This window comes from Pogonomyrmex barbatus, unplaced genomic scaffold (assembly GCF_055798465.1).
Source record: "Pogonomyrmex barbatus isolate J1 unplaced genomic scaffold, ASM5579846v1 scaffold9, whole genome shotgun sequence".
NCBI lineage: Eukaryota > Metazoa > Arthropoda > Insecta > Hymenoptera > Formicidae > Pogonomyrmex > Pogonomyrmex barbatus.
Window position 1 is genome coordinate 1,495,083 of NW_028297193.1, and position 17,379 is coordinate 1,512,461.

Consider the following 17,379-nt stretch of genomic DNA (forward strand, 5'->3'; position numbering starts at 1 on the left):
AACGAGGGAGAGAGAGAGAGAGAGAGACGGCGAGTGAGGCGAACTAGAGAGAGAGAGAGAGAGAGAGAGAGAGTCAGGGAGAGCGGAGCAGACATTGGACTGAAAAGGCGGAAGGAGAATCGCGAAGTACGCGTCCGTCACGCACCGAGTGTTGCCTCGGCTGGCTGGAAGCGCGCCGTTTTCCAGGGGAAGAGAGAAAGAAAAATGAGAGCGACATTCTTGTACTCGGTAAGCCGATTAGCAACGGTCGTCTTATCTAATTAGTTAAGTCAGTTACGGGCCGGGATCATCGCGCGACCGAACGCCTCCGTTGCGTCGAGCGATCGTTTGACAGCTACACAATAGCCAGCTATTTATCGATTTTTTCCATCGTAATATCGACCACGGGACCCGTGCTGTCGTCCGGGAGGACCTTGGAAGCGTCGGCTCGATCGCGATCTTCGTCGCCTGTCGCTTCCGCGGTCCGTCGCGAGATCGGAAACGTCGCGGATTGTCGACGACACGGAGTGTTCCTTCGAGGTTATGTTTGTTGCTCGATATCGCAATGTTGCTTTAATTGCTCACACGTACCGTGATCTCCCCCGATCGACGTGTCAGCCGCGGGTCGCACGAGATAACGCGAATTTACCCAACTGTGTTAATTTCGTTCGAGTCGCATTGAGTCATCGGTCGTCCCACTCGGGCATCTCTGGCTTGATAGATGCGATCCTCTCCGTCGTTCTGACGTTTCTTTGCTTCCCATCCAGTGAAACTATAAGAGGAGGATACGGCGCTACGCTTCAGAGGGTAGGAAATGTACGGCGCTGAGAGGGAGGAGGTGTCGGAAAGCTGGCTGCATACGTATGACCTGAGCAGTACTATGATTCCCAATGCGAGCGCGGCGATGGACGACGAGGAGCACTTCTGCAAGCTCATTTTGTACAAGGAAATCAAGGAGTCCAGGTAGGAGCTTATTGCTACATGACAACAAACCTTCTATCGGATTGCTGATTTTAATTTTTATTTTGTTCTATAGGGTGCGAATATGGGATGTCATCATTCTGATACCAAATCTCCTGTTTCTCCTATTTATCGCGATGCGATTCAACAGAGCGAGGCTTAAGTTACGTGCAACGAGTAGCCCAATATTCTTAGCATTTTATGGTCTGGTCATTTGTAATGTAGTTATCTCAGTAGTGCGGTGTGTTGTATCGATGACAGTGAATGCAGCGGCGACGGTTGGCGGCAAAGCTGACAAGGTCCTATGGGTTACAGTGCGATTTTTTTTACTGTCTACCGAGATGAGTGTGGTTATATTTGGTCTAGCGTTTGGTGAGTATAAAATGTTAAAAAAAAAGAAAAATAAAAAGATAAAAGTATCTGTTAATGAATTTATTCCTCTTCCTCTTTCAGGTCATTTGGACAGTCGCTCCAGTATTCGTAGAGTATTACTCGCTACGTCCCTTATAGCACTGGCATTCACGATCACTCAAGGGACATTGGAGCTGGTCCTGCCGGACGACACCTTTCATATTCCCAGTCGCGACTTTTATGTATTTGGTCACGGCGGCATGATGTTTTGGTTTTGCAGCAGTCTCGTTTTCACAACGGTAGGCTTATATGCTGTTTGCTTACCCGAAAAAGTCGACACGTTTCACTAAGCATGTCGATCGCTTTTAGATATATCTCTTCATATTAATACTGCCATGGACACGATTGCGAGATCGCCTAGCACTTCCTAGTAAGTAGTTCTTGTCGTGAAAATTACAGTGCTTTGATTGCCAATTGCGATTTTTATATAATACGCTTTCTATTGCAGCACGGAAAAGCTTTTATGTTTATGCTGGAACGCTAGCGACGTTGGATTTAGTGCAATCCATCGGTGCAGGTTTTCTAAACTACACGCAAAATCCAGTGGGATTATGCATCGTAGACTTCACTGCGGCAGTATATTTAACTCTTTTTACTCCTTTGGTTTATCATACATTCCTATCAGAATTCTTCGGGTAGGTTATTGCTGCTCAGTAGTATATAACTCGCAACAATTGTCCACGCAGAACTGATACATTTTGAAAATTGTTCTGTTTTAGGGTCTCGCAACCTTCGATAATGTTTTCTTATAAAGCACAAGTGGATGACGCCATGGACGAAGACACAGTGTCCTTACCGCATCAACAGAGTTTTTCATCCTTGAAAACCGACAGCGATTACATCTATCAGGTCCATACTCCTTCTATTCACATACCGCTGTATGATTCCCAAGCATCAAAATTTTCCAGACCGAGAGCTTCTCTTTATTCCTTAACATCCGCTAAAGATCCTAAAAATAATGACACCAGTGCTTTCGGTTCACCAGTTAAACCGTATTGTTCAACGTCCGGTATTAGAAGCTTCGGTACCAGCATTTCCAGAGATCTCAGCACAGAAAAAGGCGTCTCGAAAGTGGTTGATTATTCCTTGGCCAAGTCCGCCGCCATCCAAAAGAGCGTGCCAGATTTAAGACTCTCCAGCCCGATCCGAAAAGCCATTCCTGTTAAATATGACAGTCCCGGTAGCGTCTCAAATTTACTTCTCTCGACCGATACCGCTAGTAACTTTTTTTATAGACCGAACGCAATTGACAGCAATGTCAATCTATTTTCTCAAACGAGGAAAAGTAGCTTAGAAAGTATATCGCATAAATCAAATGTAGATCACGCGATTGTGGTTGAAAATATTTCGCGGGGACTCGATAGCTCCTCAGAAGTATCTCAAATTCCAGCGTTAGAAAACACCTTACAGTCCATTCTGGAGAGCGGGACACACGAAATTGAAATGGAAAATCCCCAAGAATCTCGATTAAAAACAATAAACATCGATAATTTAATTGAAAGTGATACTGCTAATGTAGATTCAAAATATTTAACAACGTCATTCGGTACCAAGATTTTTAAAACTTACTCGGACGAAACGTTAAGCGGTTTACCCGATAGTTCAAACGTCACGCAACGATTACTTCCTAGATCGACTTCCTTTTGTACAACCGGTGGATATAGAAAAAATAAGAATGTTTCGAAGGGAGGAGAATCGGGCGGTTTAAGCGAATACCTATTATCCATAACATCTCCGAGATCTGTAAAATACAAAAAGAGCGAAATTCAGCAAGATCCTAATCCCTCCCAAGATTCAGACCTCTATACGCAAACTGAATCTTTGTAAATAGCTTATTTATATATCGCTGCAATCGGCTCACTGTATTTGTACATATCGTAGATAAGCTCGCAAATTTTACGTTGATTTTGTTAATTAATCCCCGTGCATTATAACACGTATGGTAAGGTACCGTTTGAAAGCTTTCTAACTGTAAATATCTCAGCATTTTAGAAACATCGTATAATTAAACGTACTTATGTAGTCAATGCACTTGGTTTCATTTATTTACACTAACTTTGGGCAATCTCCCTTGGCACTCTACTGCCTTTTTACAAATGAAATCTCAAACATATTTTCAACCGATATTTCGTTACGCGTGCAATGTGCACTGCTATATTTGTGCTTTAATGTTATAATAGTACATGCAAAATTCAATGTTTTGTTGTTGCAAAGTGCTTTTGGCTCGATTATCGCAGAATTTGTCGATATCTATGTATTTTTCCGATTTTCTATATAAATGCTGTTACATGTTAAATATATACAAAAACATAATCTTACATTAGTTTTAAAATAATTTTTTATGCTGTTCTCATATGACAATCATGTTAAATAACAAAGCGAGAAATTACATGAGTTATTTCGACAAAAAAGATCATGTGACTTCTCGTTTTTGACATCGTAATTTCACGTGATTGCAGTGAGGAAGCAGAGTCCTAATTAATTGATTAGTTGATTAGGAGTCTGCCTCGATGAATACAATGCGGAATGTTCTTTTTCTTTTACAGAATCACAGTGTTTATGATTCGACCCAGTTCGACACGAATGCTACACCAATCAACCCGCTCTACGCGGCGTCTCTTCAAAGTCCAGATAGTATTACCGGTTACAGTATAGATAGTCAAGAAACACCGAATCCGCCGAATGGTTATCAACAATGAACCATTGCTCATATCAAGTTCAGGATACGCTGTAAAACATATATAGAACGAATCTGGATACGAGTTATTCGATGGTCAAATTGCAATTTCGTTAAGAGCCTCGTGTGAGAGCCTCTCTAAATGAGGTATTGGTGGTCACCTTCCTTCGGAAAGAGTGCATCGCGCGAGAAATTTGGAATCAGAATGAAGTATCGTGAGCCGATGGAAGGATTCTAGTCGCCCTTAACTATTTCGAGGGCCGCGTAATGTATTTAAATATGGATAAATACGAATGCTTTCGGTCTCCATGTGATAGTTGGCGTCAATGCCCAAATTGTGATTGCGAAAACGCTGGAAGAAGTCTCTCGCAAAAAAAAAAAACACGGAATCTCCAGTTTAGCTTTAGTTTGCTTTACTTAGGACAAATTCTCGAAAAATGATTAGGAATAGGAATTAATTCATATTAGTTTTATACTTAGATTTTTGAATGTTAAGCGAATTTTTACTGCACGTGAAAATAGAACTTCTTTTTCGCAGTGTTACGCATTTATCTCAGAATACAAGACGTAGGTCATTCTAGGATTCGCATACTAACTTCCTGACTAACACTTTATTTACTATGCTCTCTCTCTGTCTCTCTCTCTCTCTCTCTCTCTCTCTCTCTCTCTCTCTCTCTATTTATTTTAAATATATTTTTAACTCTTAATTTATTTAAAGGTCAGTATTAAAGATCAGTGAATAAAAATAATAAAACTTATATCTCTACATTAATTTATTTAATTATCGATTAATTAATATATGATTTTTAGAATGTCCTATACACGCATCAGTAATATCATCATCATCGCGAGGTATCATCCCCGTTAACAAACGTTGTCGTTTTGTATTGAGACTCGCAGGTTAGTGTACCGGAGCCGTCGTTTCCTAATAAGATGAACAAAAACACTTAGATTTAACTTTTAAAACTTGCTTATCGTTTCTCCGTCCTTTTCATCAAAGTGGACGTCGTCGTATCGCTCGAAAGTCCTCGTCACGCGCGAAGCGACGCGCAAAATGACAAGCCGGACACTCGCTATTTTCTTACTTTTGCATCGAAAATCATTAGGTCGATTAAGGGACAATAGGAGTCATTAAAGTTAAACGTCGCGCGGAGATAATTTTTAGATTTAAGGGAAAAAAAACTCTTCAATGCTCCAATAATTACGAAGACTCCATCCACGATGTATATACATGATCTGTAATTCTAGTGTAAAGGATCGTACTATTTATATATCTTAATATATACACATTATATATATACATATATTTATCGATATATTACGTATCTCCGTAATTAAATTCGAACAAATGGCAGATCTTAAGATACTTGCTCCTGTGCTGCCCGCATTTTTCACCTGACGGATGTTTATCTCGCGCAGGAAAGAAAGAAGAGGGAATACGAAAATTAGCATCATAAAATCATTGAAGTATCCGCTAAATCGAAGATGCATTCATGAGGTTGTAACGTAGATTCCTCTGCTTTTCCATGTGAATTAGAGGAAAGAAGGAATCCAGGCGAACGGAAATTAATAGTGATATAAACGTAACTTATTTTCTAGCGTAAATTCGTTCAAACTTGTATATACGGAACGGTATGTATGGAACAGTGTTACACGATGAGTCTTTCTCTGTCAATTGCAATTGCTTTTTACCATCTCTGACTGTCCGTCACCCTGCACTCACCACGAACGTTACCTGCGATCGTCTGACCGTGTGTGATTCTTTTGTAAGCATCGAGTGCAGTGTATAAGGCAATATTGTGACTGCGTCATATAGCTATACCTAATTTTAAAAAAAAGGTGAAATAAATATGAGTAACAATTCACAACGTATGTTTTCTTAAAAATCTTAACCGATCTCATTAGCCAAATGATAAATATAAATTTACTATTTGTCATATCCTATTACGAAAAGCTCATATTTGATTCAATCTATAATGAAATCTGCATCGTAATAATATAAAAATAAGAATCTGTTAGATGTATATTATGAAAATTTGACAAACTCAATAGAATTATATTACTTCAACGAAATGAAAAATTTTTTAAATTTTATAATCGCATAAAATACGAATCAATTTCATTCTCCTATAAAGAGAAGTAGAAATGTTAGTTATACGAGCATTTGTTAGATGGCGAAGCGAGTGTATCTAAAACAAAACTTGCATTAATTTACTTCAAAAGAAGATTAGAGCATAAAGAGAATAATCATCATATCATACATAAAGAGAATAAGAAAATGATTTATTACAAAGCGTAAGATTATAGTGTAGTTTCACAATATCTGAATGGGAATGTTGGAGAAATTATTTTTTTTTTTTAAGTGCAACCTTCGCAAAGTATCAGTTTTAAACCTCTCGAAAATTCTAGACGTGCAACGCGACGTACGTGAATATTATTAATCAATAAAGTCTTCAGTATGTATCGAGAGATCGTTGACTCGTGTTGCTTTGCGCATTGATCACTATACTTGACGTCACGAAAAACTTTCTCTTTGCATTAAACTCGGTCAATGGCGTATGTTATCCAACGAGATTCGATGTAAGATTATGCTCACGGTGTGTCAAACTTGAAATCTGTAGGTCCAGCGTAATTCGCAGATAAATATTCCTCCACACGAATAGTTTTTTTCCGACATTTTTTTCACGATATAATGCAATGCAAATAATTGGCAAGAAAGGCGCGAATTAAAAAACAAATAATTCTTTATTCATAAACGCACATGCACACACACACACAATTATTGACCAGTTTAAAACTTAGATTATATTTTAAAACAAATTAATAAAATTTTTTTATGAAGATATATTAATTTTACAGCCCAAAATTAAGTGTATTATATAAGCACTTATATAACAAGAGAGAAAGAAACTCAACACAAATTTTTATTTAAAATATAATATTAATAATTACGCAGGCTATACAAAAATGGATAGTTGATCAGATTCGGTTTACGAATCATAATTTATTTATAGTTTATTCTTATTCTCCATAGGTTATTCTCTCTAAAACCTCATCTTGTTTTTTTTTTTCACAACTTTGATGGCAGGAAAGGATAAAAATCCCAAATCTTGCGTACCACTGCATCACTGGACGTGAAAGTTCGAAGTACATCGGGATCTATAACAAGAAGAAGACTAAGACGTAAGAAACAATTTGTTTTCCACAAGTCCATTTAGAAATATTAAAGATAATCCTTTCACAATCTTAATTGACCTCAATTATACGCGCATACTCAAATGCTATACATGCAGCATCCGGTAATAAAATAGATTCCGTCTGCATTAAAAAGCAGATGTCCAAGTTTCATAACAATCGCTCTTCGCTACGGCGCGGAAGGCTTACAGTTCACGCCGTCCAAATTGTATAGTCGTTAGATCGTCAGGGTCAATTTAGATTTGTTTACTGACTGTCAGTGCGCAAGCATTCCCGCAGGGGCCCGCTCAGCGTGGTGGCCGGCACCGCCAAGCTCATCCGCGGGTAGAGCACGTTGCCGTCCGAGGAGACCACGTTGCATACGACTATTCCCAGCATGTCGCCGGTCACTCGGCTGACGATCGGCCCGCCGCTGGTACCACTCTGGACGCAACAGGTCGTCAGGAGCGCGCAGTCCATCGACTTGGAGACCACGCCGCCGCTGATGGTCGGCCGGATGGTTGAAGAAAAGGGAAATCCTATGGAGACCACCGGCTCACCTGCGAAAGCATATGAGGCACGCTTATTATAATTCAGAATGCTGCATCTGTGACAAAACCCCAGGTACTTTAAATATAATTATTTTTTCACTGCTATGTCTGTTATTATAATAAAAAAAAAAGTTCGAAAATGATGATTTTGTCAATTTTGTTAATGTATATTTTTAAATTTAATTTAAAATTCTTAAAATCCTAAAGATTTCACATTATTATGACTTAGGTTTTCAGATTAACTGAGCTTTATCGACTATATGATTGGTCTTCATTAACTTAATTACTTTTATATGTTTTTTTATTAGCGTTTAAACATTGTAATGCTGTTTCAAATGAAAAGTGTTTTGTTTAAAATTAAAGATTTGAATTTGAAAAATAATAGTCTCAAAGAGATTGATATTAATGAACGATTATTAGCTTCGTTAAATGACTGCTTTACGATTTGGATATCAACGTAATTCTATTTCTGAGAGGCAGATATTTTTGAAAATTCTACGTCGCAAACAATATAACATGGTCAATAAAAGCGAAACTCTTATCGAACATGTGGTAATGGACTTTTATTGCGATCAAATAAATAGGTTGACTTATGTCGTTTTCCAAGTTAGAAGAAAGAGGGAAATATCAATTTCACCCTCAACGACAATCAATTGACCTAATTTTTCAATTATACACTATTTCTATCCCAATGAAAGAAGGTCAATGTCCGTGACGTTAAGACGCCAGGAAACCGTTTGACACGCTGCTGGATATGCCGCTAATTTCCTCCTATTACGAGAAAACTGCGAGGGTAAGTCTCGATAAACTATCTGTTGTTCCAAACAATTTCAAGTGACTGGAATTACTAACTACGTTTCGCTTTCGAGTCTTTCGATGAAGTCGACGAATAAAGATAAAATCGACAACGCGAAATATTTACCTTTTAAAATCGGAGCGTCTGATAATCGTATTGGTCTTAACGAGGGATCCACGTCTTGCGAATCCACCTTCAATACAGCAATGTCATAAGGTTGATTCTCCGGAGTTCTGTACAACAGTTTCGCGTTGACACGTGAATTAGGCTCGTTCGTTCTCATTACAATGGATACCTCCCTTTCTGGCGCCTGTTAGAATTTCATTCAGTCATAATCTTGTCGCACATAACAAGTGTATCGTTTACCATTCCATAATACATCGTCGCAGTTTATTATAGATAGAATAAAGTCATTTTGTGTTGCGTGCTAAAACATAAGTACCTCGTATATTTTATTTTTTACTTTCACGTAGATATTGAATCGTGTATGCCTATCGTGTATTATGTCTTTGAATTTTATGTAAGAATTTGATTTTTACCTCCGCGACGACGTGCGAGCACGTCAGGAATGTACCAGTATCCTTATCCACGAGGACACCCGTACCCCAATTAATTCCGCATCTAACAAGCACAACGCCTCTATCTAACGCTGTATGAAAAAGAAAATGACGTTACGCGCGTGCGTAACAGAATGTAACAGATAATAACAGAAGATAACATTTATTAACGAACCATCTGCATCTTCGTGGTACGCGTGATCCATGATCGAAGGACGAGAAAGATCCTTTTTCCGCAGAATGTTGAGCAAACACGGTGTAAGATTGGCGGCGAAGGTGTAATCTACCCATTCTCCGCGACACCAGCTCAACGGCGCGATCACCATTCCGCTGATAATTCTACGTTTGCTTAAAAAAAAAAAAAAAAATAACAATCTGTATCGTATCGAGAACATTTTTAATTCTTCTTCGTATTATTAAAAATAATAATTATTAATTTTTCTTCCTCTTATTAAACAATTTTAATAAGACGGAGGAATCAAATTGACTATCGACTTAATTTTTATTGAAATCTCTCCAAGAGAAATTTAAATTTCAAACTTGAAAAATTCTGCGGCTGCATCAATATAAATTCGAGTAAAAAATAAGATGAAAAGATGTTTTCTTTAGAACTTCATTATCCTCTTGAACAGTTCAAGGGGGGGGGGGGCTTTCAAGCGGGTATTTCCGTATAAACATACTGGGCTCTATATCGTCATAATTACCAATTCGTCGGGATGACATAAACGGGACCACCCTCACCACCGGGAAACGCATACGCGTCCGTGGTGATAATACAGTCCTCGTCGCCAATGACGTTGCTGATAACGCCGCGCGCGATCGAGCCGATGAACACAGGATTGCTGAACGGCGTCGACTCGACTTCCACGGATGATCCGCGCGTATGATTCCGCGGAGTTTGATTCAGCAGACAAGACAGAGCTTGTTCGACCGTCGGAATTTCCACGACCGACTCATCGGAATCGTAGATACGTATGAGAAGGAAAATCGGTCGCAGCGATCGATCAAACTCGGTAGATTTGGGGAAGCTCCACGTTTTGAAGAACTCGTCGAAGGCCTTCTTCAGAAGCGGACACCGCCAGGCAGCCACGATCATGCCGTCATGTTCCTGAATCGCGCTCCGTCGGGAATCGTCATCGATCGCGAGTTCGCGATAGGCCCGGAATTTCAATTTGCTCGTGAGTTCTCTCGGCACCATCGAGAGTTCTCCCGGTATCATATTCATAATGAAACTGGAGATCACGCGGGATTTATCGATGATCGAGTCCAACGCAGCACCGTGTGTCAGTATCCATTCCTTCGAGATCGAAATGCCGGAGCATCCTCGTGGAGGTGTCAGTGGATCTTTGTCGATCGGCGAATGGAGTAACAGTGCGCTGCTCGGAATGTTTTTCATCCTTTCCAACAATGCTGCAGACAAGAGAAATCGGAGTTCTTTAATCTATGAACTTGATATATATATATATATATATGCAAGTTGGAGAAAGAATGAAATGTATGTGAAAAGTTGCGAAATAATTTTGGCATGAATGTTTTTTTAATTCTCTTAAGGGTGTAAAACTAACGCGTCGTATATTCTAAACGAATTATATTTCAACTTAGACACATGCAAAATATATGTATGTATCTGTATTTAAATATAAATATTAATTCTTTCCCCCCTTTTCTCCTTTCTCCTAGAATTCAGTCAGTCCAGTTTTGGAGATTTAGATTCTCGACGCAAGTAAAATTTAAATGCAGCTTTCAATTAAATTTCAATGATTTGTCTTGTCAGATAAGTAAACTCGCAATCTTCTCCTGTGTACTCGGTCGGGATACGGCGTGGCACACGCGCACTGTCGCACCTGTTACAGCCTAAGTAACAGCGGGTTTTGCAACACGGTGGAGATAGTTGAGCGATCAAACATCGGGGATACTCTCGCAGGGAGCGCAGCTGCCACATTCGTCGCGCAATTCAAACGGTGAAAGGGTTAATTGTCGCGAGCGCGGCACCGTGAAATCGCGGTGCTAGCTTGATAAAAAGGGCCGGAGGATGGTGGAGGGAGAAGAATAAGGAAAAAAAGAAAACGAGACGCGGTTATATATCGCCGCGTAATCGTGAGTCACCATCGTGCGCGGTGAACCAAAAAGAACGAGATCAGAAGTGGAGGAGCGACGGAGTCGGGCATGACTTGTGCATCTGCGTCGTTTTGCGAGCTAGGAAATCCCTTTGCAAATACCGTATGATTACGGCCGCATACCTAAACGATAACGCAAACGGCTGCGCGAAAAAACTCGCTCTCTAGATTCTTACGACTTTGTCCCGAGATGGGAATTTCAAGAATACGTACCGCTTAATTGGAGAAAATCGCTTCTGTAATGCAACGTGCAATCGTAATATTTATTATTAGTTACCAAAATTAACTTTGCTATCAAATTGCTATTATTATAATATTATCATATTTTCTACATTTCTCATTTGTTATAACAACGATACAACTTAAAAATTGTCGTTTTTTTTAGTTGTTTACAAAGAAAAGAGAAGAGTTCCTTGGAGTTCTTATTTCTGATACAGCGATAATGTCATAAAAAGATTGCTTTTAAAAATTTATTTTTATGGATGAAATTACATGGATGATTTAATACCTAATAAAGAGCTAATGATACCTTTACTCCTCTATAATTAGTTATTTAAAAATAATGATACAAAATTTTAATGATTGAAAACATTTCCTGGTAATTTTGTTTTTTTTAATTATATCCTTATTACAGCAAATGAGCGATATAATTACTACTGAGATATTTTTCTTTTATCATCTGGGACTAAATTACGTGTGTCTTAAGCAATAAAAACTTCATGTTTTTACAATTTAAATATTATTTAAACAGAATTACAGTTTTAAGAGATATCGTCAGGTCGTTTATTTGGTTTTAAAGAGGAATATCTCACGCTGTCAAGACTCACACGATGTACTAAACAGCGATGATCCGTCGCATTTTTGCACGGTCGCCTGCAGCAAAGTGGGGCACGGTGCAGGAAAGTCTTCTTCCAGAATAATAAAAAAGTGCTGAAAATAATCGTGACTCAGCAGTTGGTGGAGAGACATGTGCACGATAAAAAAAAACAAAGAAATATTGACAGAAAAGAAAAAAAGGGACGTTTGTCACGAGGCGCGGAGAGTACGCGTAGAATACGTCACACTTTTGTAGTAAGCATGTGACGTATTAGAAGGTCCGGTTTTCTCGGAATGGTGGACCGCGAGTAAAGGAACTGGTTTGACGGCACGTGTCACGTGGAAACGAGAAAAAGACTTAGGAGTGGGTAGGTGAGGGGAAAGAGCACCCAAAAATAAACAGCGAACAGACAAAGCCGCAGATATCTGACGAGATGATGACATGTAATGCATACACAGGATAGAATCGACGCTAAAGAGAAGCGCCAATTATAGATATCTAGATGAAGATGAAAAGATTCTACGAAAAAAATGCGCGTGTGTATGTATAAACTACGTCATTCTCAGGTCGAATCGTGATTCCTCTTTTTTTTTTTTTTTATTTTTAATCATGTACTAATAGAGATCTTAAAAGACTAGGTAATACCACGAGCAGAAATTTCAAGGTAAAACCTCGTCGAAATGATAAAAAATAAGCATGAAATAATCTTTACCACGCCTATAAAGTTCTGCATCGTAAATATAATCGCCCAGTTCTTTCGCACGTTATTACTCTTTTTTTTTTTTTTTTTTAATTAAAAAAAATAGTATTCTGATTTTTCGCACGGCGAAACTTGAATTGTACTGATATTGCGCGGAGTATTTAAATGAATTCTTAATTAACTGAATTCATTTTGGAATTTCATGGTCTCTCCTTCGAATCTCTGCTTCCTCCCGATCGAATTCTGTGTTCTCTTCTTCTTGCTTCCTCCCTCTCCCGACAATGATGGCCGTGCGATCGCTTGCGATCACTTGCCGGCCGATCTTCAATGAAGATTGCCGACTATCCGTCCCTCCCGTGTTTCTTCTTCTTTTGCCGCTCGTGTATTAAATCGCTCTCGCATACGAGATGCGTACACGCGAATGTAAATTTACATCGCTGACCAACGCGATGCAGAATCTGCCGCAAAGTTTACCGGATCGAACTTCACCAAAAACACCAAGAGCACAACAAATGATATATTTAATATCACGATATATAAGATATTTACATGACCGAATTTGATGCCTAATAATAATTTTTTAAATTCAATAGATTTTATTATTGTCACTGATAGCTAGCCAAAGCCACAGCTATCCTCTATAATCAATTTAATGATATCGATATAAAAAAAGACTAGAAAATTGATAGAAATATTCCACAATAACGCCAAATTGGTAACGTTAATTAAAAACGCGAAAACAAAATTTGATTTACGAAATAATCATTACAACGTCCTTCTCCCATGATAATTCTCATCAAGTTAATCGTTGAGTGGTCGTCCGCAACTTGGACGAGTTGAACAAAATGATAATAACGAATTGAATAGCCTAATGGATCAGCATCAGTCGATCGCTTCGTTTTTTGCCTCCGTTTCTCTTTGAAGATCTCGAAAAAGACCACGCGCCAATCTCACCACTTACGGATACGTGATTCATTTATTTGTAGATAAACTCCTCCAATTAACGTTCGCGAACTAATTTCGCTACAATTTTCTGTCCTCCATGAAATATTGCCCCGTGATTAGGTCTAAACAAACATTAGCAAAATCTACAAACGAAGATAAATGAATTCGAGATTCGACGAGACGGGAAGAGATATTGGTGCATCCTGTGCAGTGCTTAAACAGTGCCGGTAACTTTTATTTATTATCTTCAATTATGTTATAACGAGACCATCTCTTCTTTTAAAAAAATTTCAACATAAAAATGGCAGTAAACTCGAAAACAATTTCCCGATCTATACCAAACTTCATATCAACTTTTCTTCTTGTTTCCGAGGCCTTCAATCGCCTCCCGAACGATTGACCCTTCGCTTTTGAAACACTTTGTATAAATCGCACGTCCGTCTCTCTTTTAGCTCGGGACATCCGAGCGGGGGTATCGGCGTATCACCACCCACCGCGATTTTCCCCTCCTCGCCCCGCTCGCTCCCATTATGCCGAGTGATCCTTTTGTATATTTAAGCGCGCGGAGCGGGGAGCAAAAGGCGATCTCGCGCGGGCACATCCTCGCCGCGCCTGTTCGATAACTGACCGGTTCTACTGCGAGCGGCGAGAGAGGCGGCGCGCCGCCGCTATCTAATTTTCTGCCCGTGACTTAGATCGAATAACGATGGTCTTCCGTACCATTTAAGTCGCTCGCGCGCTGGCCTCGCCGCTCGCGGCGCACGTTCAATTACTGAAACATCGCGGGGATAATCGGATTTCGCGAGCGCCGCCGTGGAAATTGTATGATCTGGCAGGCCGGCCAGAGCCAGGCCAGGCCTCTCTCGCATCGAGCTCGCAATTTATGCGATAATTAATAAGTACTCGGCCGCGCCGGATGGCCGCCGGCGGTAGTTCATTCGTGTTCGATTTTTGTTTTCCGCGAGAGTCTTAGAAATCCACACGCTCTCGTCTCCTCTGCTTGCGCATCGCGTAATAAAACTCGGAATTTTATTAGCCAAACCGATCCTTTCGTCACTCGACTAAGTGATTAGACGACAAAATAGTTCTAGTCGATGTGATTCATACGACTTTCTGACAAGTCTTTTTGGAATTCGCTCATAAATCGCCATTTAATACGGCATCATCGACCGCGCTCGGGAACGTATCTCATCTCTGCCATAAAAGAACACGTCTATATAAGTATACGACGACGTGCCAAGGTCGTCGCTGGTTCGGCCCAAGGCCATCCCTGCCTCGATCGTGAATCCAGAAAGCAACGTAGGTCGCGCTAACTCGATGATCATCGAGCATCAAGCCGCTGGTTTTCTTTTCATTGCCCGGGAGGGAGGGGGGATTGGCTTCCTTTCGCGGTAAACGGAAAAATCGGATTCTCGTTCGGGATGGGAAATCGCCGGCGTTGGCAAAAGGAAGAAACTACAGCGGGAGAAGCCGCTGGGGCGTGTCCGGGGGGGACTAGTAAGCTGGACTAGTTTTTGCCCGAGTCTTGCACCGGTAGACCGCTTGGCACCTCGGAACGTACGGTGCATCGTGCAGCTCGTTATCGCGCCGGAATACGATCTTCGCTGGCGAGCTCTCGCGACTTGTGAATGCGACTTGTTTGTTTCCCACAACGCAAGAGAGACGATTACATTCTCAAAGTGGAAGAGCTTGGAGAGGAACGAAGTAAAAATTTCTAATTGTACCGAATGAGATGTATCTTGAATTAGAGATTTCTAATCACCCAGTTAAATTTTCGTATCTACTGGTTTCAATCGTTTCAACATTTCTCTTCTGAGATTTGATATTTGATTTTTAATTTAATCTTACTGATTTTGAATAAAAAGGACACGATTGCGGAAGAAGGGCTCTCGACTCTCGCTTGTTTCCCAAATACAAGAGACGATTAATTATTAAAATGGAAGAGTTTGATGGAAGCGAGACAAAAATCTTGCATTAAAAATTTTTAATTGTACATTAGAAATTTTTAGTCACCCAGTTAAATTTTTATATCCGCTGGTCTTTCAGTCGTTAATATTTTTTAATTTATTTGATTTTGATTAATCTTAATAAAAGGAACACAATCGTGGAAAAAGTAAATTCAAAATGGACTTATTAAAATTTATAATAAAATAAAGTTTACAAATACTTTAATGAATACCTTTACAAAGATTTTTTCAAACTTTTGTACATCAATTATACATTTAATTAATATTATAAGAAAATGTATACTAAGAAATTAATTCGTACGAGTGGAAAATTACTGTCGGAAACGAGCTATTCAGAAGCACGGTAGAATACATTGATCGCAGAATTCATCGCGATCCAAGGATCGTTTTAGACGTCGCAAGGGTAGCCAGTAATAACTGTCGACTTGATGCAGACTTGAGGAAGACATCGGAAGAGTGCAATGGAACGAACGCGCAGAGCAATCCTAAAAAAATTTAATTCGGAGCCTTGATACGCAAGGACAAATATGTTTTACCTCCGGCAAAGCGTCTATAAATAACCACGCGACGTCTCGAGCGATTCTTTACAGGGCGAAACTCGCTTTCGTTCCCTCTTGTTCTTTTTTTTTTTCGGGGTTTTCGATCGTTCGAGCAGAAAACGCGCGCTTTCACATAATCGCCGCGACAGTTTCATAATTCAATTAACGATCTCGCCTGGTATCGCCCGGATCGTTCGCGAATACGTAAAGGCGACGCGTTTACGACCAACGAGTGCGAAGCGGAATTTCTCGCGATTCGAACGTGAGCGCGAGTAATTATGCCCGGGACGTTCTCTGAAAAATTGTCAGCGTGCATTCGTTAGAAAGTTTAAATGAAGTTTAACGAATATCCGACCCGATGTGAAAGCGTGCGCGAGATAATTCCGCAATAAATTACGATACCGCTCTCGAAGATTTTAATTCTGTCGCGCACTATCTTTCTGCAGAGTTGCCTCCGCTGTTAAAAAAAAAATAATTTGTCACAGAAGTCTCTCCGTCAGGTAGAATTACGTATATCGATTCCGTGGACGTGTAATATGTATTTCTTCCTTAAACGATTCAATATACGCCGAGCTAAGGAAGCTGCAGGAAGCTAACGAAGCTGCTAAGAGATGAAGAAATGAAGAGGACTTCGTTTTATTTAGGTATGCGGCATGCAATACATTTAAGCGCACGCGATTGCAACAAAGTTCATCTCGAGTATGTCACAATACTATTCAGGCGGGAGAAAGAGGAAAAAGACGATCTCATGCCTCTTTGGCATAAGATCTTCGATATCGCCCGCTGTTTAACACACGCGCGCAGGTCGCATTGTGGACGATAATGGGCCATTGTTCCAAAGTATCGCGGATACGGCTCGGCGATGAATCGAGAAGGGAGCAACGCCGCGCCGACTGGCGACATGTTCGATAAAGTGTTCTTCTGTTTTTTTTCTTTCTTTCTTTCTTTCTTTCTTTTCGCCGGGCCGTTCTCCAGAGAGTCTGCAATCGCCGATACAGCACCGAGATCAAAGACCACTCGTCGTCCCGCCGCTCGATCGGTGAGTTCGATGCCTCTACGGTAATCAATAGCGGTAATCCCGACATCGCGTTATCGCGAAAAACATGTGTAGTATAAAAAAATTGAAACGCAACAAATGTTCCATGATGACTAATGGGAAAAATCAAAACGGAAAATCTGTGTTTATATC

The 17,379-nt window shown here is 40.0% G+C and overlaps 2 protein-coding genes and 1 long non-coding RNA gene across 8 annotated transcripts in view; 2 read left to right on the plus strand and 1 right to left on the minus strand.

Annotated features, from left to right (window-relative positions):
- Window positions 1-67: 67 nt before the first annotated feature.
- Window positions 68-5,895, plus strand: LOC105428859 (uncharacterized). 2 transcript variants are annotated; one of them, XM_089084760.1, is made up of 8 exons: window positions 68-228; window positions 747-942; window positions 1,016-1,311; window positions 1,393-1,589; window positions 1,660-1,720; window positions 1,799-1,985; window positions 2,070-3,173; window positions 3,897-5,895. In XM_089084760.1, exons 2-8 carry the CDS (start codon window positions 794-796, stop codon window positions 4,003-4,005), a joined length of 2,103 nt encoding a protein of 700 aa, XP_088940886.1. In that variant the 5' UTR covers window positions 68-228; window positions 747-793; the 3' UTR covers window positions 4,006-5,895. The 2 variants fall into 2 exon arrangements, with proteins under 2 accessions (XP_088940886.1, XP_011639718.2); XM_011641416.3 differs by lacking the exon at window positions 3,897-5,895 and having other exon boundaries at window positions 2,070-3,377.
- LOC105428980 (peroxisomal leader peptide-processing protease-like) overlaps window positions 4,651-17,379 on the minus strand; it is a 173,350-nt gene continuing 160,621 nt past the window's right edge. For 4 of the 5 annotated variants that reach the window (XM_089084775.1, XM_089084774.1, XM_089084773.1 and 1 more), the window contains 6 exons: window positions 9,810-10,515; window positions 9,281-9,453; window positions 9,088-9,197; window positions 8,675-8,858; window positions 7,477-7,761; window positions 4,651-7,186 (listed from right to left, as the gene is read on the minus strand). In XM_089084775.1, coding sequence (XP_088940901.1) covers window positions 7,098-7,186; window positions 7,477-7,761; window positions 8,675-8,858; window positions 9,088-9,197; window positions 9,281-9,453; window positions 9,810-10,501 — 1,533 coding nt within the window. In that variant the 5' untranslated portion in view covers window positions 10,502-10,515 and the 3' untranslated portion in view covers window positions 4,651-7,097. Of the gene's footprint in view, window positions 7,187-7,476; window positions 7,762-8,674; window positions 8,859-9,087; window positions 9,198-9,280; window positions 9,454-9,809; window positions 10,516-12,049; window positions 12,153-17,379 lie in introns of all 5 variants that reach the window. The other variant, XM_089084776.1, reaches the window with a different exon arrangement.
- On the plus strand, window positions 7,686-9,479 carry LOC148934517 (uncharacterized). The gene is made up of 2 exons (XR_016141298.1): window positions 7,686-7,825; window positions 8,451-9,479. It is a non-coding gene; the product is annotated as an uncharacterized LOC148934517 (long non-coding RNA).